At 41.3% G+C, this 26,600-nt stretch overlaps 1 protein-coding gene across 1 annotated transcript in view; it reads right to left on the bottom strand.

Moving 5' to 3' along the window:
* Positions 1-26,600, bottom strand: part of SLC28A3 (solute carrier family 28 member 3) — a 106,442-nt gene that overhangs the window by 11,187 nt on the left and 68,655 nt on the right. The window contains exons 8-15 of the mRNA XM_040355523.1: positions 22,465-22,542; positions 21,797-21,877; positions 20,298-20,378; positions 17,500-17,625; positions 12,318-12,448; positions 8,712-8,880; positions 1,431-1,628; positions 162-243 (exon numbers count right to left, since the gene is read on the bottom strand). Coding sequence (XP_040211457.1) covers positions 162-243; positions 1,431-1,628; positions 8,712-8,880; positions 12,318-12,448; positions 17,500-17,625; positions 20,298-20,378; positions 21,797-21,877; positions 22,465-22,542 — 946 coding nt within the window. The remainder of the gene's footprint in view (positions 1-161; positions 244-1,430; positions 1,629-8,711; positions 8,881-12,317; positions 12,449-17,499; positions 17,626-20,297; positions 20,379-21,796; positions 21,878-22,464; positions 22,543-26,600) is intronic.

Here is a 26,600-nt window from a genome sequence, read left to right as displayed (position 1 = left end):
CCTAAAAATCACAGGCCTACAGTATAAAACACCAAATTTCCTTACAAATAATGGTACCGCTTTCAGCATGTTTTTTCAGAAAGAATCATACCGCCAGGGAGGTTAAACAGATCCAACATGTAATTTTTTCCATGTTTAAAACAGAAAACTTGAATACATACTTAGTCCTCCAATTGTTATTCCCAAAGAGCCAAAATTTGCAAATCCACATAAGGCATATGTTGCAATAGTTTCTGATCTAACCTATTACAAATAAGAGAACATGTGTCAAAAAACATATAACACTCTATCAATAGCCTGCTAACAAAATAATACCTGGAAACATGTATGTTTCTAGAAGAAGATACTGTATATACTCAAGTATAAGCCAAGTTTTTCAGCACATTTTTTTTGTGCTGAAAATGCCCCCCCTCAGCTTATACTCGAGTCACCTTTTTGCGCCTGATCTCCCGGACTTTGGGGACCCGGTACCCGGTGCATGGGCACAGTGAGGCATGGGCACAGTGAGGCATGGGAACAGTGAGGCATGGACACAGTGAGGCATGCACATGGACACAGTGAGGCAAAGTGAGGCATGCAGATGGACACCCTAGGCTTATACTCGAGTCAATAAGTTTTCCCAGTTTTCTGTGGTAAAATTAGGTGCCTCGGCTTATATTCGGGTCGGCTTATACTCGAGTATACACGGTACATTGATTTTTACTATATTTTCTATACAATCAAACTTTTGATTTAAATGTGATATTGTGGCTATATATGGAAAGATTATAAAATGCTAAATAAAAATATGATCCTTATTACTTGATAATTAAAGCTTTGTGTTTTGTTAGTTTTTTTTAAAATAATGTTAATGTTATACTTAACTGCCCTGTGTAGTGGTTTTGCACAGATAAGCTTGGATCCTCTTTTCAGGTGCCCTTTCGGTGCTCCTGGATCCTTCCCCTCGAGCATTGCCCCCAGAGAAAGCCACTTGTCCAAGGGCACCGCTGCGCGCACACTCCTGAGCAGCTGTTCTATGCGCCCATAAGATACATAGAGCCGCGGCTCAGCCCCCTCCCACCACTCTCTCCTCATTGGCTCACTTGCTGTGATTGACAGCAGTCAGTGAGGAGAGTCCCGGGACAGCCAATTTTTTACCTTCAAGCACCCTTTAGGTCAACTGGCTGCCCTCCAGCTGTTGCAAAACTACAAGTCCCATGAGGCATTGCAAGGCTAACAGTTACAAGCATGACTTGCAGAGGCATGATGGGACTTGTAGTTTCGGAACAGCTGGAGGGCCGCCAGTTTGACACCCCTGCTTTAGGTGGATGGCTATCTGTATGCTTACATATTGCTAATCAGTATAGTAGTATTGAACATAAGTTAAATTTATAAATATGGCAACACGCTCTTATTACATTAATTAAAAATTATAGAACGATCCCACTTACCGACATATACTGCTTCACTCCATCAATGAATAGCGGTCCATTGTTCTTCCTTTTGGTAATCAGTCCAGCAAGGTATTCATATGCAACAAATTCATTAAAAAATGTCTTGTATCCTAGAAGTTTGCCAACTATGAAGCTGTCCTCCCAATCCACACCCATCATGAAGGAGAATGGCATGAAGATATAGGAGCATATTACCTGATCAATAAGGACAATGTTATAAAAAATAACAAAGCTAGCATAATTGAAAGTACGAGGTTAGAAAATAGAAATGCTGAAACATTTATGCTAACAGTGAAAAATACAAATAAACATAAGTAGACCTTGCTCTAGAGTTTGCTATAAATTACCAGAAATTACTTGGGTTTGCTAGGACCAAAAACATGTTAGCTTTTTTCCTTCCGATAAGGCCATTAAAATAACTACCTTTTGAATATAAGAGCAAGTCTCCAATTGATAAATGATTTAGAACAGATTAACAAATTGAAAAAGAGACTTTTACAAAGAAGTTGACATTTATAATCCCCTCAGTCTGGTTTACATGCTATGGCGCTGTATGTCTTCACATGCACATGTCTGAGCTCTGCAGTGGGAATACAGGGACATGTGGTCATGCAAGCATGCTGACTTGCATCAAATAATGTTCAACTTGACTCAAATTTTGTCTCCCTATTTCCCAACTTTATAATATGGTAGTTTGCTGTAAGGCGTAAACTACATTTAAAGACCTATACAGGTCAGTCACAGTCTGTTAGATTATTCTTTGGTACTGGTACACTATTGCATTTAATGAAATTATAGCAAATTATTTTACTATGCCAGCCCATCTTTTTTCTATAGAAGCTGTCCTTTGAAGAAATGTTTGTAGTTCCATCCATTATCATAAATTATGTTTTTTTTATTCGAGATTCTACAGATATGTTTGAGCAGGGATGAGCAAATGTGTCTGGGATTCATGGGGTGTTCAATGGACCTATTGTAGAGTCTAAAAAACGCAAAATTAAATCCCTATATTGAAGTCAGTGACACACAGTATGTGTGCACAGTATGTGCTCAAACAGGTACATCAGAGGAATTGTGTAGTTTATCTGTGCATAGTTGCAGCTCACCATACGTTGAATGGTGACAAGATAGTACACACATTCTGAATCAGGAGCCACTGAGGAGATGAAAAGAACCTCAGATTCCTAAAACCTGTCCCTGTTATGTATTTGTAGAAGTAATCATTTATGACCTGCTTTTGCAGGTGCAGCCTGTGCAGCATAGCTATCCCTGAGGTCCAGTGCACAGGTGTATCGCATACCAAGCAGTTGACAAGGAGCTGTGATACACTGACCGAAAATTGTTTTACTATATATAGGAAAGAGAACCAAAGAAAGAAAAGTGAGAAAGCTTCGCATTACTGTGTGGAGAGTTACAGACAGAAGGACAGGAAGTGAGGATTTCTCAGGAGAAATAAGGACATTTAAAAGCAAAATGGAAGGATGAGGTAAGTGAAAGAGGACTGCACTAAGATAAAGGAAGCTATTTAGGAAAAAAAAATTGTACCTTTACAACCCCTTTAACTGTACTATAGACCTGTGAAACAGAAGGTAGACAGTAAGTGGTCAACCATTAAGATCAGGGATCCTCAAACTACGGCCCTCCAGCTGTTGCGGAACTACACATCCCATGAGGCATTGTAAAAATCTGACATTCACAGACATGACTAGGCATGATGGGAATTGTAGTTCCTGAACAACTGGAGGGCCATAGTTTGAAGACCCATGATTAAGATGCTGGGCATGAGGTTGGTTGGAGGGCAATTTTTTTTCATCCATTCCAGCAGCTGGGAAGTGACACTTGCTTGAACAAAGATGCTGCTGGAGTGGGGGTTGGGGTTAGGAGACTTATGACAAGGTCTAATCCCATTCTTGGCCCTACTCAACATGGCCCCATGCTGACCCTTTTCCCTGCTTGATGTGCTGTAAGCTAAGCCTCTTAAACCCCTTTGTCAGACTTCGGCAATAACTTCAGGCTGCAGATGTTTCAGCAGATGCTGACAGAGAATCTTGTGAAGTTAAAGGGGTTGTAAAGGTTCGTTTTTATATTCTAAATAGGTTACTTTAAGCTAGTGCATTGTTGGTTCACTTACCCTTTCCTTCAATTTCCCTTCTAAATGTTTTTTTTCTTTGTCTGAATTTCTCACTTCCTGTTTCTCCTCAGTAAGGTGTTCAGTAAGCTGTTCTAAATGACTTTCCACCGCTCGGAGGATGGTGGAAAGCTTACTGAGGAGAAACAGGAAGTGAGAAATTCAAACAAAGAAAAAAAACATTTAGAAGGGAAATCGAAGGAAAAGGTAAGTGAACCAACAATGCACTAGCTTAAAGGAACCTATTTAGAAAATAAAAAAATAACCTTTACAACCCCTTTAAGGGAGATGACAAAAAGGGTGGAACAAAGAGGAAAAAGAGGCTTTTTGCTGTTGACCTGTATCATTGATGTAGTTTTCTCACAGAGATTTGTGGTGAAGAATCACTTGTCTCAGCATGCAGGTGGTACCCATTTGACTAGTATATTTGGCACACTAAAGGCAGGTGTTATAAATCACTATGGTGCAGTTGGCAGCAGATGTGTTGAAAAAAGGCCCAGACTGTTGAACTATGTATGTGAAGTGGACCTAGAGATAGCATTGGTCTGCACTTGTGGAGCAGTGACACCTGGTGGTGGTGGATAGGGATGAGCTTCGAGTTTGAGTCAAACTCATGTTCGACTCGAACATTGCCTGTTCACCTGTTCGGCGAACAACGAACAATTTGGGGAGTTCGCGGCAAATTCGAAAAGCCGCGGAACACTCTGTTAACCTCCCTGGCGGTATGATTCTTTCAGAAAAAACATGCTGAAAGCGGTACCATTATTTGCAAGGAAATTTGGCGTTTTATATTGTAGGTCTGTAATTTTTAGAAATAACTCACTTAAATCTGACCAAACAAGATTCTAATAGGCATCCCGGGTATGACATTTTTTTAAAAACAAAATTATAAATTATAATATAATAAATAACTATAAATAATTATAACAAATAATAATATAATTATAATAAAAATTATTCAATAATGTAATCAAATCAAAATCACTGAAATTTGCTCAGTTGCAGAATTGTCGTTGTCATTATTATTTTTTTTTTATGACAAATTTCCCCACAAATCGCTATCGCACAATTCTGCAAGTGATTATAATTTATTATCGCTGTTTTCTAGCTGATCTAAAACTATTTTTGACATAAAGGGACACTTTTGGTTGCTATGGACAATCTACAGTTTGCAGGGAGAAAAAAAGGTTTTTATTATATAAAATGACATGCAGGACACTGGGCAGACCACTAGGGACAAGGGGGTGTGTATTTTTTACATACAGTACTGTAATCTATAAGATTACAGTATACTGTATGTAAAGTGTTTGTTTACCTTTTTAAATTTGGCGCCGTTCTCCGTCCCCGTGCGTCGTAACGTCGCAGGGAACGGAGATCGGCGGCACAGGAGGACGCTGTGTGAATCGAGCGAGGTCCCACTCGCTCACACAGCGCGGTGGCATCGCTGGATCCAGGGACAAGGTAAGTAAAACTCCCTGTACATCCAGCGAGGCAAGCCCGAGTCTGACTCAGGGTTACCGATCCTAGCCCAAAAATCTCACCCCGAGTCAGACTCGGGAACACCGCCCAGGAGGTTAAAGTCTATGGGAGAAATCTAAAGTGCTAATTTTAAAGGCTAATATGCAAGTTATTGTCCTAAAAAGTGTTTGGGGACCCGGGTCCTGTCCCAGGGGACATGTATCAATGCAAAAAAAAGTTTTAAAAATGGCAGTTTTTTCCGGAGCAGTGAATTTAATAATGCTAAAAGTGAAACAATAAAAGTGAAATATTACTTTAAATTTCATACCTAGGGGGGGTGTAAAGTTAGCATGTGAAATATCGCATGTTTCCTTTACTTAGAACTGTCCCTGCACAAAGTGTCAAACAAAGTGTCAAACATTTCTTAAATTTGTGAGGCGGGGCCACCATCACATGACCCCGCCCCCTCTGACGCAATGGGGGAAGCCCGGACTTCCCCAGTGACGTAGCAGAGGGTGCGTCAGAGGGGGACGAGGTCACGTGACGGTGGCCCCGCCTCACAAATATAAGAAATGTCAAAGCTCCAGCCGCGTCATTCGCCGGGCTGTGTCCGGCGGAGAGAGGAGGCCGGCGATGCTGCTCTGGATCCCGGACGATCTTCTCAACGGTGGACCGGAGAGGAGATCACCCGTCGCTGGATACAGACAACATTAGAGCAGGGAGCCGGGACCGAGTAGATTACCACCGCTGGATTTTTTTAAATGTATTTTTTATTAATAAAGGATTTTTTTCTCTGGTGTGTGTGTATTTTTTACAACTACAGGGAGTGCAGAATTATTAGGCAAATGAGTATTTTGATCACATCATCCTCTTTATGCATGTTGTCTTACTCCAAGCTGTATAGGCTCGAAAGCCTACTACCAATTAAGCATATTAGGTGATGTGCATCTCTGTAATGAGAAGAGGTGTGGTCTAATGACATCAACACCTTATATCAGGTGTGCAGAATTATTAGTCAACTTCCTTTCCTTTGGCAAAATGGGTCAAAAGAAGGACTTGACAGGCTCAGAAAAGTCAAAAATAGTGAGATATCTTGCAGAGGGATGCAGCACTCTTAAAATTGCAAAGCTTCTGAAGCGTGATCATCGAACAATCAAGCGTTTCATTCAAAATAGTCAACAGGGTCGCAAGAAGCGTGTGGAAAAACCAAGGCGCAAAATAACTGCCCATGAACTGAGAAAAGTCAAGCGTGCAGCTGCCAAGATGCCACTTGCCACCAGTTTGGCCATATTTCAGAGCTGCAACATCACTGGAGTGCCCAAAAGCACAAGGTGTGCAATACTCAGAGACATGGCCAAGGTAAGAAAGGCTGAAAGACGACCACCACTGAACAAGACACACAAGCTGAAACGTCAAGACTGGGCCAAGAAATATCTCAAGAATGATTTTTCTAAGGTTTTATGGACTGATGAAATGAGAGTGAGTCTTGATGGGCCAGATGGATGGGCCCGTGGCTGGATTGGTAAAGGGCAGAGAGCTCCAGTCCGACTCAGACGCCAGCAAGGTGGAGGTAGAGTACTGGTTTGGGCTAGTATCATCAAAGATGAGCTTGTGGGGCCTTTTCGGGTTGAGGATGGAGTCAAGCTCAACTCCCAGTCCTACTGCCAGTTTCTGGAAGACACCTTCTTCAAGCAGTGGTACAGGAAGAAGTCTGCATCCTTCAAGAAAAACATGATTTTCATGCAGGACAATGCTCCATCACACGCGTCCAAGTACTCCACAGCGTGGCTGTCAAGAAAGGGTATAAAAGAAGAAAAACTAATGACATGGCCTCCTTGTTCACCTGATCTGAACCCCATTGAGAACCTGTGGTCCATCATCAAATGTGAGATTTACAAGGAGGGAAAACAGTACACCTCTCTGAACAGTGTCTGGGAGGCTGCGGTTGCTGCTGCACGCAATGTTGATGGTGAACAGATCAAAACACTGACAGAATCCATGGATGGCAGGCTTTTGAGTGTCCTTGCAAAGAAAGGTGGCTATATTGGTCACTGATTTGTTTTTGTTTTGTTTTTGAATGTCAGAAATGTATATTTGTGAATGTTGAGATGTTATATTGGTTTCACTGGTAAAAATAAATAATTGAAATGGGTATATATATTTTTTTTGTTAAGTTGCCTAATAATTTTGCACAGTAATAGTCACCTGCACACACAGATATCCCCCTAAAATAGCTAAAACTAAAAACAAACTAAAAACTACTTCCAAAAATATTCAGCTTTGATATTAATGAGTTTTTTGGGTTCATTGAGAACATGGTTGTTGTTCAATAATAAAATTAATCCTCAAAAATACAACTTGCCTAATAATTCTGCACTCCCTGTATTTTCACTTCCTTCAATTCACATAGGGGGGGCCAGGATATGGGGGTCCCCTTTGTTAAAGGGCTCTTCCAGATTCTTATAATCCACAGCCCAGCACTCCAGTGAGCGTTGGAGGGGCAGAGCAGGGAGCCAATGACTGACAGTCACCAGCTACAGCGCCTTGAAAAAGTATTTATACCCCCTGAGTTTTTCCACATTTTGTCATGTTACAACCCAAAACGTAAATGTATTTTTTGGAATATTATGTAATAGATCAACACAAAGTGGCACATGATTGTGATTAGCTATCTGAAATTTGTGGCATACATTTGTACTTTGTACTCTGATACCCCTAACTAAAATCTAGTGCAGGGGTCTCAAACCTCTAGTCTCCACAGAGATCTAGAACGGGGATCTGTCAGTGTAATCAGGAACAGCGATCTCTCTCTACTCCCAGTCAGTCCACTCCCCCCACAGTTAGAAACACATCCCTAGGGAACACTTAACCCCTTGATGTCCCTAGTGTTAAACCCTTCCCTGCCAGTGTCATTTATACAATAATCAGTGGCTATTTTAGCATTGATCCCTGTATAGATGTCACTGGTCCAAAAAAAGTGTATAAAAAAGGTTGTTTGGTCCTGTCTCTGATCCTTCTTCTTACACTGTCCCGAATCCATCTCCTGATAGGACAGAGCCCTTGGAGTCACTCTGCACATGCATAGTTTGATGTGTATTGCTAGAGAGTTTTTTTTTCTTTGGGAGAGTGCATGTGATCAGCACTGGGCCAACCCGCACTGTCCAGACAGAGGGTCAGGGGTCTTGCAGCCTCATAAGAAGGTCAGAGGAGACTAAAAACTCCATCTACATGCTTACATACAGAAGTCACAAGACTGCTATACAGTATATTGCTGATGAGAAAGGGTATTTAGCAGTTTATAGTTGCTAAAATAATTGCATTTCCATGTTCTGTGTACTGTGGGAAACCAGATATAGTGAATGCAGGGTCCTGGGTTTAGTAACACTTTACGTACAATAACTGACATCTTTAAAATAAATTTATGTTTAAAAAATAAAAATTCACTAAAAATGCATTAAACATTTGTGGCCGCTTGTTTACTACTAATAAGAAAATACATGAGGGATATTTGCCTATGAAATAATAAGCCAGAAGGGCCTTAGAAAATAGTGTTACAATTATATACATTAAACCGACATCTGTAAAATGAATTTATAAGGAAACACTTAAAAAAAATAGTTTCCTTTTATTAAATAAACTCACTTTGATTTCATAACTGTACTTTACACCTCTTTATATAGTACAATGCTTACCTCAAAACTCAACTGTGGATAATCAAACATATTTCCCAGCCAGGAGAGGGCAGCATTGAAAAAGGCTAGAAGTGAGAGGAAAGCCATCAAATTCACTGCTATATTAGCTACCAAAGGGATTGATGCAGAAGCTCCTTGACTTGCAGCTTCCAGAATGTTTCTTGCATCCCTAAGGCAAAGAAGCCAATATCAGTATTTACATACAGTAGGTTCCCAAGTATTCATCAAAATGTAAAATACATTTAATAAAAAACAGATTTTCCTGATGATGAATTCTGACGCGTAATGCAAAGAGGTTTACAGTGACGGATGAGATGGGTGTGCAGCAAATTAAGGCTTAAATGTTGATAGATGAGAAGTGTTTGGGAGGAGGGGTTAGTATTACTGTTTATAACGCCAGGCAAAATGTTTTTCATAGTTTTGGATAGATTGCTATAAAGACTAGAATACTTGTCAACTTTTTGTACTGTCTGAGGCCCCAAGGAGATTTCCCCTCACTTCCATTCGTAAAAACGATGCTGTCACTCAAAAAGAAAGTGAGAGAAGCTCTCCAAAGGTGACAAAGACTGCAACAAAAATGAGGGTGGTTCATGGAATCCCCTACTCTGCTACAAAAATGTTTTGCAGTCCGCGTTCCTCTTGGAATTTGTTTTTACACTTTCACAGCTGGTGATACGTTGCAAATATTTATTTTTCTGGTAACCTTTTCACCAGTTTATTAGCTGTATTACCAGATGTGAGTATACATTATTCAGAGGATTTTTTACACTTTACTGTAAATGATACATACTGAACATTCTGATCTTTAAAATAATGGGCCAGATTCAGAGAGAACTTACGCCGACGTATCTGTTGATACGCCACGTAAGTTCTAGGATGCGCCGTTGTATCTACAGTATGTGCCGTATTCACAGTACAAGATACGCCTGAATTTTGGCTTCCTACGACCGACGTTAGTCTCCAACGCCGTTGTATCTTGGGTGCATATTTACGCTGGCCGCTAGGGGCGCTTCCATTGATTTACGCGTTGAATATGTAAATGAGCAAGATACGCCGATTTACGTACGTACTTACGCCCGTCGCAGTAATCTACGCTGTTTACGTAAGGCGTACGTCCGGCGTAAGTTTACCCCTCATAAAGCAGGGGTAAGTCATGTTAAGGTATGGACGTCCGAAACGTCGGAACAGCCGTCGTATTTTACGTCGTTTACGTAAGTCGTACGTGAATGGGGCTGGGCGTAAGTTACGTTCACGTCGTACGTATTGAGCCGTCGTATCTTAGGGAGTATATGCGACGTGATTCTGAGCATGCGTGCGCATGCACCATTCGTACGGCCATGCATTTACATGGGGTCACAATTCATTTTAATACAACACGCCCACTACCTGCCTACTTTGAATTAGGCGGGCTTATGCCGGCCTATTTACGTTACGCTGGCGTAAATATGGGAGCAAGTGCTTTGTGAATACTCAGCTTGCCTCTCAATGTTACGTCGGCGTAGCGCATATGAGATGCGCTACGCCGGCACAAAGATACGACAATGTACCTGAATCTGGCTCAATGTGTTTATTAGCTGAATGTGTCATCAAATTCAAAAAGGAAAGATTTAAAAAAAGGTCCTATAATAGCTTTAATGTTTTTGTGCCCTTTGTTTAGGACTAATATCTTTATTAAGAAGATTTTTTGGTAGCTTCCTGGTTAATTGTTGGTGGTGGCAACAATCAGCAGGCTCATATTGCCACTGCCACCAACACTGCATGCTCCTCTTCTTCTAAATCCTCAATTACCGGTAATCTCTCTGGGACTGGGTTGGGGGCAGGGCAAAACCGGAGTCGGTCACATGTACTGTGATGTCCCTCAACTATTTCAAGCCCTCCCCCCCAAGCCATGCAAAGAGGTTTGGAGCCATCAGTCAAGTAGTTGATCCAACCCCAACATATTAACATCTGACTGGCTCTGGTTTAGCCCTGCTCCCAACCCGGGCATAGTGAAATTAATCAGGGGGATTTAATCTACAGTAAGCTGCACAACTTACTATAGATGAAATCCCCAAATTTCTCTATGCTCTGGCTGAAGGCAGGGCTGAACCAAATCCAGTCACATGTTCTGTGATGTCCCTCATAAATTTTAAGGCCTTGCAAATTAGACTAGAGCTGTTACTCAAAGTTGTCTTAGGGCAGATAAGATCCTTGACTGACGGCTTCACTCTACTTTGCATGGCCTGGGGGAAGGACCAAAAAAAGCAGAGGTGACATCACAGGACACGTGACCTGCTTCGGCTTAACCCAGCCCCAAGCCCAACCGTGCTGAAGAAATAAAATAAAAAAAGAAAAGGTTACCCAATTTAAACAAACAATAAAAAGGTATTTATCGATGAATTATAAAAGTGTTAACTCTTGTGAATTAATGGTTGCTGGTGTGCCCCATCTTCTATCTTCTATCTTTTAGTATACATCATTTAGATGGAGCACTACTGCCAGGGTTTAGACTAAAAAAAAAGGGACAGTTCACCTTTACCACAAAACTGCCTATGCATATAAGGGGCATTTGTAGATAAAAACAAAGGGCTAGATTCAGATAGAATTGCCTATCTTTAGGCGGGCATAGCGTATCTCAGATACACTACGCCGCCGTAACTTAGTGAGGCATGTACCGTATTCACAACGAACTTGCGTCCTAAGTTACGGCGGCGTAGTGTAAATGGGCCGGCGTAAGCCCACCTAATTCAAATTGTCCAGGCAGTGGGCATGTTGTATTATAATGAGCCTTGACCCCACGTAATTGACGCTCCTAAGGAACGGTGCATGCGCCGTCCGTGAATGTATCCCAGTGCGCATGCTCGAAATCACGTCGCAAATAGTCAATGCTTTCGACGTGAACGTTACTTACGCACAGCCCTATTCGCGTACGACTTACGCAAACGACGTAAACGACGGAAAAATTTACGCTGTCCCGACGTCCATACTTAACATTGGCTACGCCTCATATAGCAGGGGTAACTTTACTCCGAAAACAGCCTTACGTAAATGACGGAAATCAATGCGCCGGGCGGACGTACATTTCCGAATCGGCGTATCTAGCTCATTTGCATATTCTACGCGTAAATCTACGTTAGCGGCCAGCTTAAATATGCACCCTAAGATACGATGGCGTAGGAGACTTGCGCTGCTCGTATCTAGGCCAAATCTATGCGTAATTGATTCTATGAATCAGGCGCATAGATACGACTGCGCTCATTCGGACATATGACGGCATATCTGAAGATACGCCGTCGTATGTCCTTTATGAATCTAGCCCAAACTGTGTAGCTCTCACTAAAGTAGAATAAAGCCCTTGCTACAGGTGTAGGTAATTTACATACGTTATGAAGCCTGACTGGAATACTCCCAGGATGTTTCTAAGTACTCCAAGGATGTTACTAAGTGAGGCCTAGTCATCACCACTTACCACCATCACAGGAGTGAGCTCTCAAACGCAGGGGAGAGAGAACGTATGCAAGGGGGTTTGAATCCGAGAAAGAGCTCACTCCATATAATGTCAAATCTCTGTTTTCAGAATATCTGCTTCAGTTATGCACTTATGATTTCCTATGACAAGCTCCTTACCCTTTCTCCAACTGAAGACCTTTTTTCATAGTGATTTTTATAGGCTCTGTTTCTGGCCAAAATAACTTGGCTACAGCAAGTGCTGCTGGTGCAGACATGACAGAAGCGGTTAACAAATGTGAGGACGACACCTGCAATAGACCAGAAAAAACATTGTTGGTTAATAGTTAGTTACTTGAAAACAATTTAATACAATGATACAAGCATTATCCTTTACCATAATAAATAGCTCTACAAATGGTCTTTAATTATTTAGATTGCCCTTTTGCTTTGTTTTCGATTTGATTTGGACTTTGAGTTATACTGTATGTCACAACTAAGTCTTAAAGCTGAACTTTACCCATAACAACTTGCTTCTTGCCAAAGGCTGCCATTTTGCTGAGGCCCAGAGCCCCCAAAATGCAGTAACTTTCACACTGGGGCGCTTTTTAGGCGTTTTAGCACTAAAAATAGCACCTGTAAAAGCAACTTTGGCAGTGCCACAACACGTGCGCTTTTAACTCTTTGTCCACCCGCTAGCAGGGGTTAAAAGCGTCCCGCTACCAGCTGAAAAGCGTCTCTAAAACGACGGTAAAGCGCTGCTAAAACTAGCAGGCCTTTACCGCTTACGCGGCCCCAGTGTGAAAGAGGTATAAATCATAAAGTGGAATTAAACCCATCAATTTAACGACTTTAATTTCCTGGAATGTGTAGATTGCTAACTGTCACATTTGCTTGTGCCCTCAACCAGACCATCAAATGGCTGGTGTCATAACTGATCACATGTGCAGTAGTTTAAACAGAAGCAGTTTCCTTGGCTGTAAAGGACAGGAGGGTTTAATTCTGCTTTAGGCCCCTTTCACACACGCCTTCGGTTTGTTTAATCAATTCAGTCACGTTTTTCAAAGAATGTATCAGTTTACATTAGTTTATACATCAGTTCTCTACATCTACTTAACCACTTGAGTAACATTTTCGGTTTACATTAGAGCCACACGATTCTGGATAAAATGAGAATCACAATTTTTTTGCTTAGAATGAAGATCACGATTCTCGCGGCGTAACATCATCTTTCACATTATACAAAAAATTGGGCTAACTTTACCGTTTTTTTTTTTTATTAATCGAAGTGTATTTTCCCCCCAAAAATTGTGTTTAAAAGACTGCTGCGCATATACAGTATGACATAAAATATTGCAACGATTGCCATTTCATTCTGTAGGGTCTCTGATAAAAATATATATAATGTTTAGGGGTTCTAAGTAATTTTCTAGCAGAAAATACAGATTTTAACTTGTAAGCAACACGTGTCAGAAAAAAGCTTAGTATTAAAGTGGTTAAACTGACCAAATTTGCAGACCGAGGTTCATCTCTTTGATCAAAAAGAACCGAGATTCATGCAAAAACAGATGCAACAACGGACCATTAGTCTGTTTACATCTGTTTTTCATATGATTCGTTTTTTTAACAAATCAAAAATAGGGCTTTCATCCGTTCAAAAAAAAAACGGATGTGGAAGCGGATGAAAACTAATGAAAATAGATGATTATCTGTTGTCATTCGTTTTTCCATAGGAATGCATTGATGTCTGTTTTGTCAACACATGGATGAAAAACGGACAATGATCCATATGTGTAAAAGGGGCCTGGTTGTCAGCAGATCAGCCTCTACAAACTCAACAGTGCCTAAAAATGCCTAAAATGGAGAGCAACTGAGCATGTGCAGAGCAGGGTAAGACAGTGTATTACTGGATTTTAAACAGTATAGACACTCAGGCCTCGTACACACGACCGAGTTTCTCTGCAAAAACCAGCAAGAAATTTGCTGGGAGAATTTTTTTTGCCGGGGAAACCGGTCGTGTGTACATTTTCGTTGAGGAAACTGTCGAGAAACTCGAAGAGCCAAAAAGAAAGCAAGTTCTCTATTTCCTTGACGGGAATGGAGAAAATTGGCTTGTCGAGTTTCTCGATGGCTTCACAAGGAACTCGACGAGCAAAACGATGTGTTTCGCCCGTTGAGTTTCTCGGTCGTGTGTACTAAGCCTTATTTTTAATGTTTTACATATCTATACATGCAGAATGGGCCAGCCTGAAGTGATCTAGCAGGACTTAATTTTCTGACTAAAGTTCCACTTTAAATTAAAAAAGATGGAACTCCCTATGCATAATATTTTAAAAGAATCACTTGTTTAATTACGTTAAAACCTTGGTTTGCCAGAAAAACCTTATTCGTTCCAGAAACATGCTTGTAATCCAAAGCACTTGTATATTAAAGCATTTTTTTACAGGGTAAAAAAGAGAAGAGAGGCACCTCTAAAGACTCATACACACGGTCGGACTTCAAACAAACTTTTCCGTGGATTTTTGTTTGAAGGGCGTTCGCTGTGAACTTGGTATGCATACACACGGCAGGACTTTCAGCAAACTTTCCCAAAATCATGTGGTTTTTCAGCTCTTTTCTGCTCTTTCCTGCCACCCTTTGGTCAACTTCTGCCATTGTTGGTTGATTTTAACATTAGTTCTGAGCGTACGTGTTTGGACAAAAGTCAGATGGACTTCTGTACACACGATAGGACTTTGCACCGTAGGACTTTTGTTGCCGAAAGGTTTGTCCGTTTGCAGAGCGAACTTTTGTCCGATGAAAATTGAAAAAGTTTGTCCGATGGAGAGTACACACGGTCGAATTTTTTTTAAAACCTGCTACCTTCAAAATGAGCAAGTTTTCAAAAAAAATCCTACCGTGTGTACGCTCCATCGGACAAACCTTTTCGGTTTTCATCGGACAACAATTTGCTCTGTAAACGTACAAACTTTTCGGCAACAAAATTCCTACGGTGCAAAGTCCTATCGTGTGTACAGAAATCCATCAGAATTTTGTCCGAAGTGCAAATACGCATGCCCAGAACCAATGTTAAAATCAACCAACAATAGCAGAAGTTGACCAAAGGGTGGCAGTAAAGAGCAAAAAAGAGCAGAAAAAACACGTGATGTTGGGAAAGTTTGCAGAAAAGTCCTGCTGTGTGTATGCTATGGGTGTGCCTGGCCAACTCCCTTCGGACAAAAATCCACGGAAATGTTTGTTTGAAGTCCTACTGTGTGTATGAGGCTTAAGGCATTAGAGTCTCCACTCTTCTTTTTTATACTCAGTTGTGACATGACACTACTCTTATATCAAGACATTGCTTGTATATCAAGGCAAAACTTATTTTACTGTATTTTACTGTTTTACTGTACTGCTACATCCATCACCACCCCTTGGAAATACTGCAGACTATACCTACTATGTTCTAAAGGGAAATTGGAATGTATAGTAATCTTTCAAAAACATAAGTCATACTGAAGAGCAGATACCCCAAGATGCCTGATATTACCTTTTCTGTCCCTGGTTAATGTAAAAAAAATCCCCCTCTCCCCCAAGCCTTTGAGCCAACCCTAAAATAACCATAACCTAATCCCAATTGCTCATTTATTCTTTATTGATTCTTTATCTGGTGCTGGAAGAATCAGTACCTAAAGCCATCAGTCCCATGTGAAATGACACCGTTCTGGTGCGGAAAAGTACTGATTTGCTATATAACAGTTTTTTCCCTATTTATTTGTCGTTGGTAATTGTTAGAATGCACAGTATGATACCTACATTTGATATTATTAGTAAGAAAAAACAGATCTTAACTGTAAAAAAGAGGAGGATTTCAAAAATAGTGTGAGAAGGTCAATCCCTTATTAAAAGAGAGGCCATCTTGGGAATGTTATATTGTATGTGATATACCATCTTTGGTACTTTTACTCTAAGGCCCCGTACACACGATAGAATCCATCCGCTGAAAAATCCCAGCAAATGGGTTTCAGCGGATGGATCCTATGGTGTGTACACTCCAGCGGATCTGTTTCCGCGGATATTTATCCCCTGGGATGGATTCCAGCAGATCGAATATTTGCTGACATGCCAAACAAATCTATCTGCTGGAATCCATCCCAACGAATGGATCCGCTGGTCTGTATAGACTCACCGGATCCATCCGTCCGAAGGGATCCCCCGCATGCGTCGTAATGATTAGACGCATGCGTGGAATTCCTTATATGACAGCGTCGCGCACGTCGCAGCGTCATAATCGCGGCGACGGCGCGACACGTCATCACCAGAGGATTTCGGCGTGGATTTCAATGCGATGGTGTGTACACTCCATCGCATGAAAATCCGCCGAAATCCTCGAGAGGATTTATCTGCGGAAACGGTCCGCTGGACCGTATTCGCGGAGAAATTCTCTTGTGTGTATGGGGCCTTAGACCCCATACACACTATTAGATTTTCTGCAGATTTTTGTCTTTAGATTTAACAAAACCATATAATATGAGGTCACACGATCGGTTTGTCTGATGAAAACAGACAAAAAAAAAAATGAAAAAAATAGAACATGTTTTAAAATTTTCCTATGGATAAAAAAACGATAGAAAAAAAACATCGTCTGTGTGGAAGTCCATCGGTCAAAAATCCACGCATTCACAGAATCAAGTCGACGCATGCTCGGAAGCATTGAACTTCATTTTTCTCAGCTCGTCGTAGTGTTTTTACGCCCCCGCATTGGACACGGTCATATTTTTCACCGATGGTGTGTAGGCAAGATTGATGAAAGTCAGCTTCATCGGATATCTGATGAAAAAATCCATCGGATTAGATTCCATCAGATATCCGATCGTGTATATAGGGCTTAAGAGTTTCAATTTGTATGCAATCAGGCAGGCCCTTGCACTACATGGTTTTGCTAAATCTGGTAAATTTGGTAAAGACAAAAATCTGCAGGAAATCTAATAGTGTGTATGGGACCTTAGAGATATTTTGTCAGTTTTTTGGTATATGCCTGGTACTGGTGCATTGTCTTAAAAACCCCTAATGAAATGTATTATTATTATTATTATTATTATTATTATTATTATAAAGGACTTATATAGTTGCAACAATTCCAACAGTTTGCACAGCACTTTACAATAAAATAGAAAAAAGGAGGATCACTCCCATTATGTGTTAAAACTGAATATTTTATTCAGAAGAATAACATAAACAGACATGTACTGTATACAAAGCACTGGAGTAAAAATGTACTACTGAATCTTCAAAAGGGGACATGCATTGTCAGCTCTGCTAAGCAAAATAATTGGAATATTTGGACATTAACCCACTCACTGTAACTGAAGCCAATACTCACACCAAAGGAAATGTATGCTCCCAGCACACTCCCTGCAATTGTAGCAAAACCAGCAGTCATCACAGCATGGATTTCTGATTTGGTTAAATGTTCCAGGTATGGCCTTATTAAAAGTGGAGATTCAGTCTGAAAACGAAAAGAAGCACCAGTATTATTGAGCAAACATGTCTTAGTCAGTAGTTCACCATATTGATTGCAAATCTGCTCTAGCAGAATCTGGCACATAAAGTGATAAGTAGGCAAATTACACTGGATCAGATCATAAATACCTCAATATTGATGAGATCGGATGCTGTGACTTACGGTATGTAAAGCCACTTCAGTTCTATTTGGAGCAAGCTGTAAAAAGAATTAGCATACTGCCCCCCAGGACCTTGGCAGGGGAAACTTATTTTCCTCTATCATGGCTCCTTTAAAAATTGCAGACTTTAAAAATTGCCTTTTCATTTTTTTCTTTCATTGTTAATTGTTTAAATGTTCTGCTTGTGGTAAAAAGATCATGATGGTCACATGCCAATTGAAAGGCTCCATGCACACTGAAACTGATAAAAGCTATAAAAAAACGCCAGTAGCTTTGCAGGGAGCCTTTCAACGTTTTTTAGCGTTTTTGCAATAGCTTTAATCAGCGTTTTTCAGTGTAGCTTTTTTTTTTTTTTTTCAATGGATTAAAAACGCTAAAAAACGCTGGCGTTTTTCAGCGTTTTGCATTTTTGAGCGTTTTCCCCTGCCAAAAAACATCACTTTGATCGCAAATTTTGGGCGTTCAGAAAAAAAACAATAAACTCCAAAGCTCATTAACACTAAAAAACGCCCAGGTGTGCATGGGCACATAGGCTAACATAGAGTTCAGTTTATGGGCTTTAAAAAAAAAAAGCCAAAACGCCAATAAACTGCAGTTTATCAGCTTCGGTGTGCATGGAGCCTAAAACCTGTATATTGAGCCCAATATTGCAAGTTTAAATATTTAACTGTAAAAATAGTGGCAAAAAAACAAACAACAAAAAAAAAAATGGTGCAGGTTTTTGACCTGGTCTACAGGCTCATATAGTAACTACTTCCTGGGTTAAGGTTTTGGTTTACTACAAAATTAGTGCTAATATTGGTTTAATTTATTGGGTGTTTTGTCTCTTCCAAAACAGGCTGCTGTTAAATAAATCTGAAAAAGTTTGTGGCCCTCCCAAAATTATTGGCATGTCATTCAGTTCTTTTGGTTTGTAACAATATTAGTGTTGCCATCACTCAGACATTATGACCGTTTGGGTTTTCTCAATAAAAGCTGCAATCAGGTGAATTAATAAACAGCCATAACGCTTTTATGTTTGTTTTATCCTATTTTACCACACAATGTAATTGATCAGTTTTTGACCTCCTTCAATTAAAACGTTTAAACTTTCTAGAGGCAGAAAGGCCACACAGAAGCATAGAATAGTTACAACAGAAAAAAAGACCAAGTGGCCCATTGAGTCTGCCCCATATATATATATATATATATATATATATATATATATATATATATATAGATATATACCGTAATTTTCCTTTCCTGGCCCATCCTCACATCAGCACACAATGGGTTAACACCTCATGGGTAGGCCCCTAGGCAGGGAGTCCTGTGATGATGTGAGGATGGGCCAGCAAAGGAAAATTCTGGTAAGTATTTGATAACAATTTTCCGTTTTCCTGGCCCACCTCATGTTAGCACACAACGGGATATACCATCGCTGAATAAATGGGTGGGAGAGAACAAATGAAAAAAGACACTGACAATCAAAGAAAAGCTGCTAAAGCAAAAAAGAATTGATCTTTCTTGTCCCAAACTTGCTGACCGCACATTTAATTTGTAAGGTTGAATAAAGGCCGGGCAAGACTTTCAAGCTAGCCATCTTACCAACTGCAATCAACAGGTGGCCTGGAGCATGGCCAAAAAGAAGAACACCTTAGTTGGGGCACGGGCTGTCTTTTTATTTAGCTAGGAACCTATGGGGCTTCAGAGGAGGTGTTAACCTGTTGTGTGCTGACATGAGGTGGGCCAGGAAATATATACATAATTTATTTTTATTTATTTTAACATTTTAACAAAATATAGGCAGCCCATAATACACTTTACTTATTTGGCATGTGTTACAGTACAGGTACACAGTCTACTTTACTGGGTGCTTGGCAGAGTTTGGTCTGTGACAGCCATTCAGGGGGTGGTGGATGTCCCTTCCTGTGTTAGCTGTGAATACATGGTCAGGTATCAGATCCTACCCACTTGATCAGTTTTTAAAATAAACCTATGGTAAGAGACATACAGAGGCTTCCTCTGCTGATCTTCTTATAAAAATGCCAGTCGCTTGTTTGTGTCAATGACATCAGTTTGAGATGCATTTCGGTGCATTTCACTTGCAGTTGACCTCTGTAGGACCTACATTTGACCTCCTTTTATAGGGAATAACTTTCACATAAATTTGTATGGGAATGCAAACCTGTTTGAAGTGAACAAAGTGATTAAAAGCCCATTGACACAGGCCCTTTCAGTCTTCTGCCATCTGGCACTTAACTGGAACATGCATGTAGATCATGAAATTCATAGTGAAGTTAGAATTTGCATACTTGTTTAAGGTAGTGAAGAGCTATTTAAAGCTTTGGGTCAGCATGGCAGCTAAGGAACTGGTATTTTAAAAAAGGGAGGTCAACAATGTTGGTCTCCATACTTAATTAGTACAGGTTTTCTTTAAACGTGATGTAAATGTTACATCGAAGATAAATAGGTAAGATGTAATCAATTATTAAAAAAATAACCAAAAATTGCTTACCTGGCCCACAAAAATATTCCCTGCTGCAACTAGCGATTCTGTTGGAGTTGTTGCCATAGTTATTTGCATTACCCATCCGACCTTCAAAAAGAAAGAACAATTAAGCTGATTTTATTCAATTTTTCTATCAGCCCAGAATAACTGCAGTTGATATATATTGACTTGAATTTACTAAGACTGGAACAGCCAGAATCTGGAGTAAATGTACATGTCAGCAAATCAGCTTCTAGCTTTAATTTTTAAAGCTTAACCGTACAAGCTGAAGTTGTAAGCCTATTGGTTACTATGCTCCTGATTCTGTCTGCTCCTATTTTAGTTAATTCGCCTCAATGTAAATTTACTCCCACTCAGGCTCCGTTCACACCTAATGCCGATGCGGCTCCTAGCAGGGGTTCACTGTTTCAGGTCCGATTTCAGACTCAGGGCTAGAATTAGGTAGGGGCGCGCATTGTTACGGCGGCGCAGCGTATCGTATTTACGCTACGCCGCCGTAAGTTAGAGAGGCAAGTGCTGTATTCACAAAGCACTTGCCTTCTAAGTTATGGCGGCGTAGCGTAAATGGGGCCGGCGTAAGCACGCGTAATTCAAATGTGGATGAGGGGGCATGTTTTATGTTAATTCTTGGTGACCCGACGTGATTGACGGTTTTCCCCAACGGCGCATGCGCCGTCCGTGGAATTTCCCAGTGTGCATTGCTCCAAAGTACGCCGCAAGGACGTCATTGGTTTCGACGTGAACGTAAATTACGTCCAGCCCTATTTACGGACGAGTTACGCAAACAAAGTACATTTTTTAAATTTCGACGCGGGAACGACGGCCATACTTAACATTGCGTGCGCCTCCTAATAGCAGGAGTAACCTTACGCCGAAAAAGCCTAATGTAAACAACGTAAAAAAATAGCGCCGGGCGTACGTAAATTTGTGAATCGGCGTATCTAGGTAATTTTCATATTCTACGCCGAAAACAACGGAAGCGCCACCTAGCGGCCAGCGTAAATATGCACCCTAAGATACGACGGTGTAAGAGACTTACGCCAGTCGCATCTTAGGCTAATGTCGGCATATCTTGCTTTCTGAATACAGAAAGAAGATACGCCGGCGCAGATTTGAATTTACGCGGCATATCTATAGATATGCCGGCGTAAATTCTCTCTGAATCTAGCCCTAAATTTTTGGCTGAATTCGGACCTAAAATTGACCAAAATACGCACAGGACTCCATAGAGAACCATTCACATTCTCCTGCTATTGCGTATTGAATGCAGGGATCCCGCATCTAATTCACAATAGTGTGAACCCGGCCTCAGTCTTAGTACCAGAATCCAGGTGGCACTTACAACATGTTAATATTAGGAAATACATTTTCCGAAACAATTAACTTATTTTATGAATGGTGTAATTTGCAACCGTCCTAAGCTTAAAAAAGTATAAGGTAATTAAATAGAACTAAATGTTCCTCCAGAAAAGATCTACAGCTAAATAATAGAAATGAATATTTACCTTTTTAATGAGCCATTGCATGAAGCCAAGAAAATATAGCATTGACATGACCGTGCTGAAGAAAATCACAATCGGTAGGACCTGTGATGACAATTACAAAACAGAATAGTAAGTTACGTTTTGCTCCATGTACAGTAAGTATGTCATCAGCTTTAGTATAAGGGAATTTGTAGTCTTTTTAATAACTTGTTTTTTCAAAGATATACTATATATGAATGGAGTCATCTCAAAATGTCTAGCTACAGTTTCACATTTCAGTTATATGCCTAATCATTTGGAAAAAAAAAAATTATGATACAGAAGTAATACATATATTGTTTCAGAATAATATTGCAAAAGGAAGTTAAAAATTAAAAAGCTAGCTTTCTTTATGACCCATGATTTTCAATGGCTAATGTTACAATAATAATTTTATTTTGCATTTTTTCTTTCTGTATCATGGCAATAAAGTTATACTTTAGGTGCAAAGTTTGGCAAAGTTTATGCTGCCACAAACGAAACAAACAAACAAACAAACAAAAAAACAATATTGTATTAACTGTTTAAAAAAAATAATCAATCTGTGGAATACACTAGTTATGTAGATAGATAAAAGGAGTAAATTTGGGCATGCTAGGGATAACAAGAGGTTATTACAAACGAAAAAAGGAGAAATTAATAAGTCTCACCTTAAAAGCAAAAAAATGGTCCAGATACTTTTCACCAAATACAAATTTTGACCCTGTATCTGAATATTCCAAGAAGGTCTAAAAATGATAAAAAAAATCAGTTTATATGAAGTATACTTGGATGTTCTGATGCAAGTGCTTTTAACTTCAGTTTTTGCAATAAATTGATTTGTGTTAACACAATATTAAGTCAGATATGCATATCTTCACTTTTTAAAGATACACTACATTCCAAATTTAAAATAAGTCTTTGATGTGCATACAGGTATTTTAATTGCAGCATCACTGTGATCTGAGAACTGCTGCAGGTCATATAGGAATAATTCTCCCAAACACTCCTACTGTAGGCTTCTTGCTGTCTCTCTCATAAAATAATAGTTACCTTGTTACTCTCAAGGTGGCTGGTGAGACAGGAAGCAGTAAAAGAGAAAGTGAGTTAAAAAAAACCTTGACGTGTATCTTAACCCTGTTAGAAGCCTTCCTTAATCTAATATCTGCTCATTAACAATACTAATATGTGTGAATGTGGTGGCCTTGAAATGTATTGGGTTGCTATATTTGTATTTGTTCTAGAATGGGAAAGTAAAATAAATAGACATTAAGGCTCCGTTCACATCTAGCCATTTTTGGGCGTTTTCCTGCTCTAATGCCGCGTACACACGGCCGTTTTTCTTGTCCTAGAAAAAAAACGAAGATTTTTCTCTACAAGATTATTGTCAAGCCTGCCTTGCCTACACACGATCGTGAAAAAAAAATTGCTGGAGCAAAGCGCGGTGACGTACAACACATACGGCGGCACTATAAAGGGGAAGTTCCATTCAGATGGCGCCACCCTTTGGGCTGCTTTTGCTGATTTCGTGTTAGCAAAAGTTTGGTGAAAGACGATTCGCGCTTTTCAGTCTGTTTCAGCATGACGAATGTGCTATCTCCATTACAAACGCTAGTTTTACCAGAACGAGTGCTCCCGTCTCATAACTTGCTTCTGAGCATGGGGTCACGCTTCATTTAAATGGATCACGCCCACTTCCTTCCTACTTTGAATTAGGCGGGCTTTACGCCGGCCAATTTACGTTACGCATGCGCAACGTTTCGAGCGAGTGCTTTGTAAATACTGTTCTTGCCTCTCTATGTTACGTCGGCGTAGCGCATATGAGATGCGCTACGCCGGTATAAAGATGTGCCGATCTACGTGAATCTGGCCCAATGTTTTTAATCTTCAGGTTAAAACACTTTAAACTGTCTTTTTGTGCTGACTAGCTAGGAGTTTATGTATTGTACTGTGCATTGTTCTTCCTGGGTTCACCTTTCCATTTGCTTGTTAAACATTAATCTGAGAAGCTTCCATTGGTACTTTGTTGGATTTAGTACAGATACGCTGGGGGCCTTCAGCTACCATTATCGAGTCTGGGTTTCCGATTTGCTGCTGTACTTTAAACAATGAAAGATCAGGAGATATGTAGCCAGCACACCAAAGGTATCCGATATTACATCCAAACAGTTTTTTAAAACAAACACATTCCAGCATAAAGTAGCAACGTTTTCAGAGCCCTGCAGGACCCCTTCCTTCCTAACGCTTGTGACGCCACACCTTTTTCTCTGCCATCTTTGTTCAAGCATCATCAAGAGTCACTATCTACTTCCTGGACTCGACAAAGATCTTGATCTAAAGCTCAAGGACTGTTTTTGAATGATAAAATTATGAAAATGTATACTGCATATTGTGGCATGTTGAGAATTTATTCATGCTGACTAGTACAGTTTTTTTTAGGAGGCCCACCTCTCAACAAACCTGTGCTTAATTGGGAAAAGCAGCAAGTTTGTTTTGAATTCCCTACTCAAGCAGAACATAATGGGCCAAATTCTCAAAAAGCTGTGCAAATTTAGTATTACCTAACTTATGTCATTTAAGTTACGGCGCCCTAAGTTGGTGTCGTAAGTGCCGTATCCACAGCGCATTTGCGCACAAAATTGCGCCATCCGTAACCTAAATTCCGAGGCGTAAGGCGTGGTTATGGCAAGTGGGAAGGAAGTGGGCGTGCTTCATTGTAATGAGCCGTGACCCCATGCAAATGAAGGGCCGGCCGTACTGCGCATGCGCGCACGAATCCGGACCTCACTGGGCATGTGCAGAACTTTGCTCATCGCAATCAGTGAGATAGGTAAAAGGCCAAGCGTACTTAGTTTGAGGATCGCCCTGTGTCTAAATAGCCCCAGTCAAACACACTTCCCTTGCAAAAGTATTTCCCTGTGTTCCCTTCCTAAAGCAAGTTGCTTCTGCTTTGAACGTTTGTCAGTGTTTGTTGGTAAGATTTGTTTGTGAGAAAAGTTGTTGAGGAGTTGTAGAGTATAGTTGGTGTTTGTTTTTGATAATTTGTTATTTGTTTTGATTTTTTGCCTGTTTGTTTTTGATAAGTGTTTGTTTTTTGGTGTGTGATTGTTTTTTGTTTCCCTTTTTTGCCTGTTTGTTTTTGAATTTATAGTAGCTGTCTGTTTGTGTTTTTTTTTTTTTTGCTGTGTTTTTTTTTCTTTGTTGTGTGTGTATTGTTGATTGTTTTTTGGGTGAGTTTCCTGTTGCTGGGTGGTGTCTGTGATGGCCACCAAGCGCAGGAAGCTAAATTTTTCAGTGGCAGAGAAGCATATTCTTGCTCAGGGCATCATAAAATATGGGCGCTTTCTCCATGGCCCTGAGAGCCACAACACCACCCCGGCCAGGAGGAAGGAGATCCTTAAAAAGATCACCGATCGGATCAATGCGGCGGGGGGGGGGGGGGGGGAGACCAGGACCATCGCTGGAATCCAAAAAAAAATAAACGATTTGAAGAGCGTGTCCCGGAACAAGCTGGCAACGCTGCATGCCCATACCAGGGGCACTGGAGGAGGGGGACCCTGCCCAGTCAGGATGAGTGAGAAGGAATGGGCAGTGGCCCAGTGTTTCCACCCACAGCAGGTGGTGGGCCTGCCTGGCTTTGACTCTGATGCTCCTGTGAGGACAGGTAAGTTTATTTTTTTTCTATCTGGTGATTAGCATGTGTGGGTGGGGGAAGGGAAGATGTGCCAAGTGTGTGGATCCACCAACCTGTGATTGTTTTGTGTCCTCCCCAGATGGCCAGGAGGTGGCAGCCCCATCAGCCCAGGAGGTTGCTGGGTCATCAGCCCAGGAGGTGGCAGCCCCATCAGCCCAGGAGGTTGCTGGGTCATCAGCCCAGGAGGTGGCAGCCCCATCAGCCCAGGAGGTTGCTGGGTCATCAGCCCAAGAGGTGGCAGCCCCATCAGCCCAGGAGGTGGCAGCCCCATCAGGGCAGGAGGTGGCAGCCCCATCAGGGCAGGAGGTTGCTGGCCCATCAGGGCAGGCTGCTGCACCACCCCCAAGACAGGCTGATGCTGAGTCCCAAGAAGGGCAGGATTCGCCATGGGAGGGGAGTGCCCACAACTCCCCTAATTTGTATGTTGAGTGGGAGGAGGATGAGGGGGAGGAAGATGAAAATATTGTTATTGGCCAGTAAATCCTGATGGGCCAAGATAGGACCTTTGAGTCATCCCCTGAGGGTACCCCAGAGGCTCCCAGCAGTCAGGTCACCATCAGGGGTGGCCCCTCCCAACCCTCCTCCAACATGCAGCAGCCCCCATGGGTCACTCCAACCCCTCCTCCAAGGCCACAAGCCTCAGGGGCAAGTAGGAGGCCGACCCCGGAAACCAGGGGGGGTTTGAGCGTCTGCCGGTCAGTCTGCTGAGGGACAATGCCCGGCAGACCCGCAGTCTGGGTGAAATTAAAAAAACAATGACAAAGGTGGAGCACAGCCTGGGTTTAATGAGGGATTCACTGGGTGACGTGGCCACCAACTCAGTGGGGGTCATCATCTGTTTGTGGGACCTGAAGAACGCCACAACAGGCGTGGCCCAGGAGGTGACTGCCCTGACCCAGGCTGTGCAGGCCAATACCCGGGCTGTGCAGGCCAATACCCGGGCTGGCCAGGCTAATACGGCTGACATCACTGCCTGTCTGACAAGGATAGCCGTGGCCTTGGAGGGCAGGCCAGCAGGAGGACAGACACCAGGGGAGGCTCCTTCTTCCCCTGCACAGACCCCCCCCGTGAAGATACTCCCTCCCCTGCACAGACCCCCCCCGTGAAGATCCC

The sequence above is a fragment of the Rana temporaria genome, chromosome 1 (genome assembly GCF_905171775.1).
Source record: "Rana temporaria chromosome 1, aRanTem1.1, whole genome shotgun sequence".
NCBI classification, from domain to species: Eukaryota; Metazoa; Chordata; class Amphibia; order Anura; family Ranidae; genus Rana; species Rana temporaria.
Note: the sequence above shows the minus strand (reverse complement) of the source record. Positions and strands in the feature narration are given on the sequence as shown.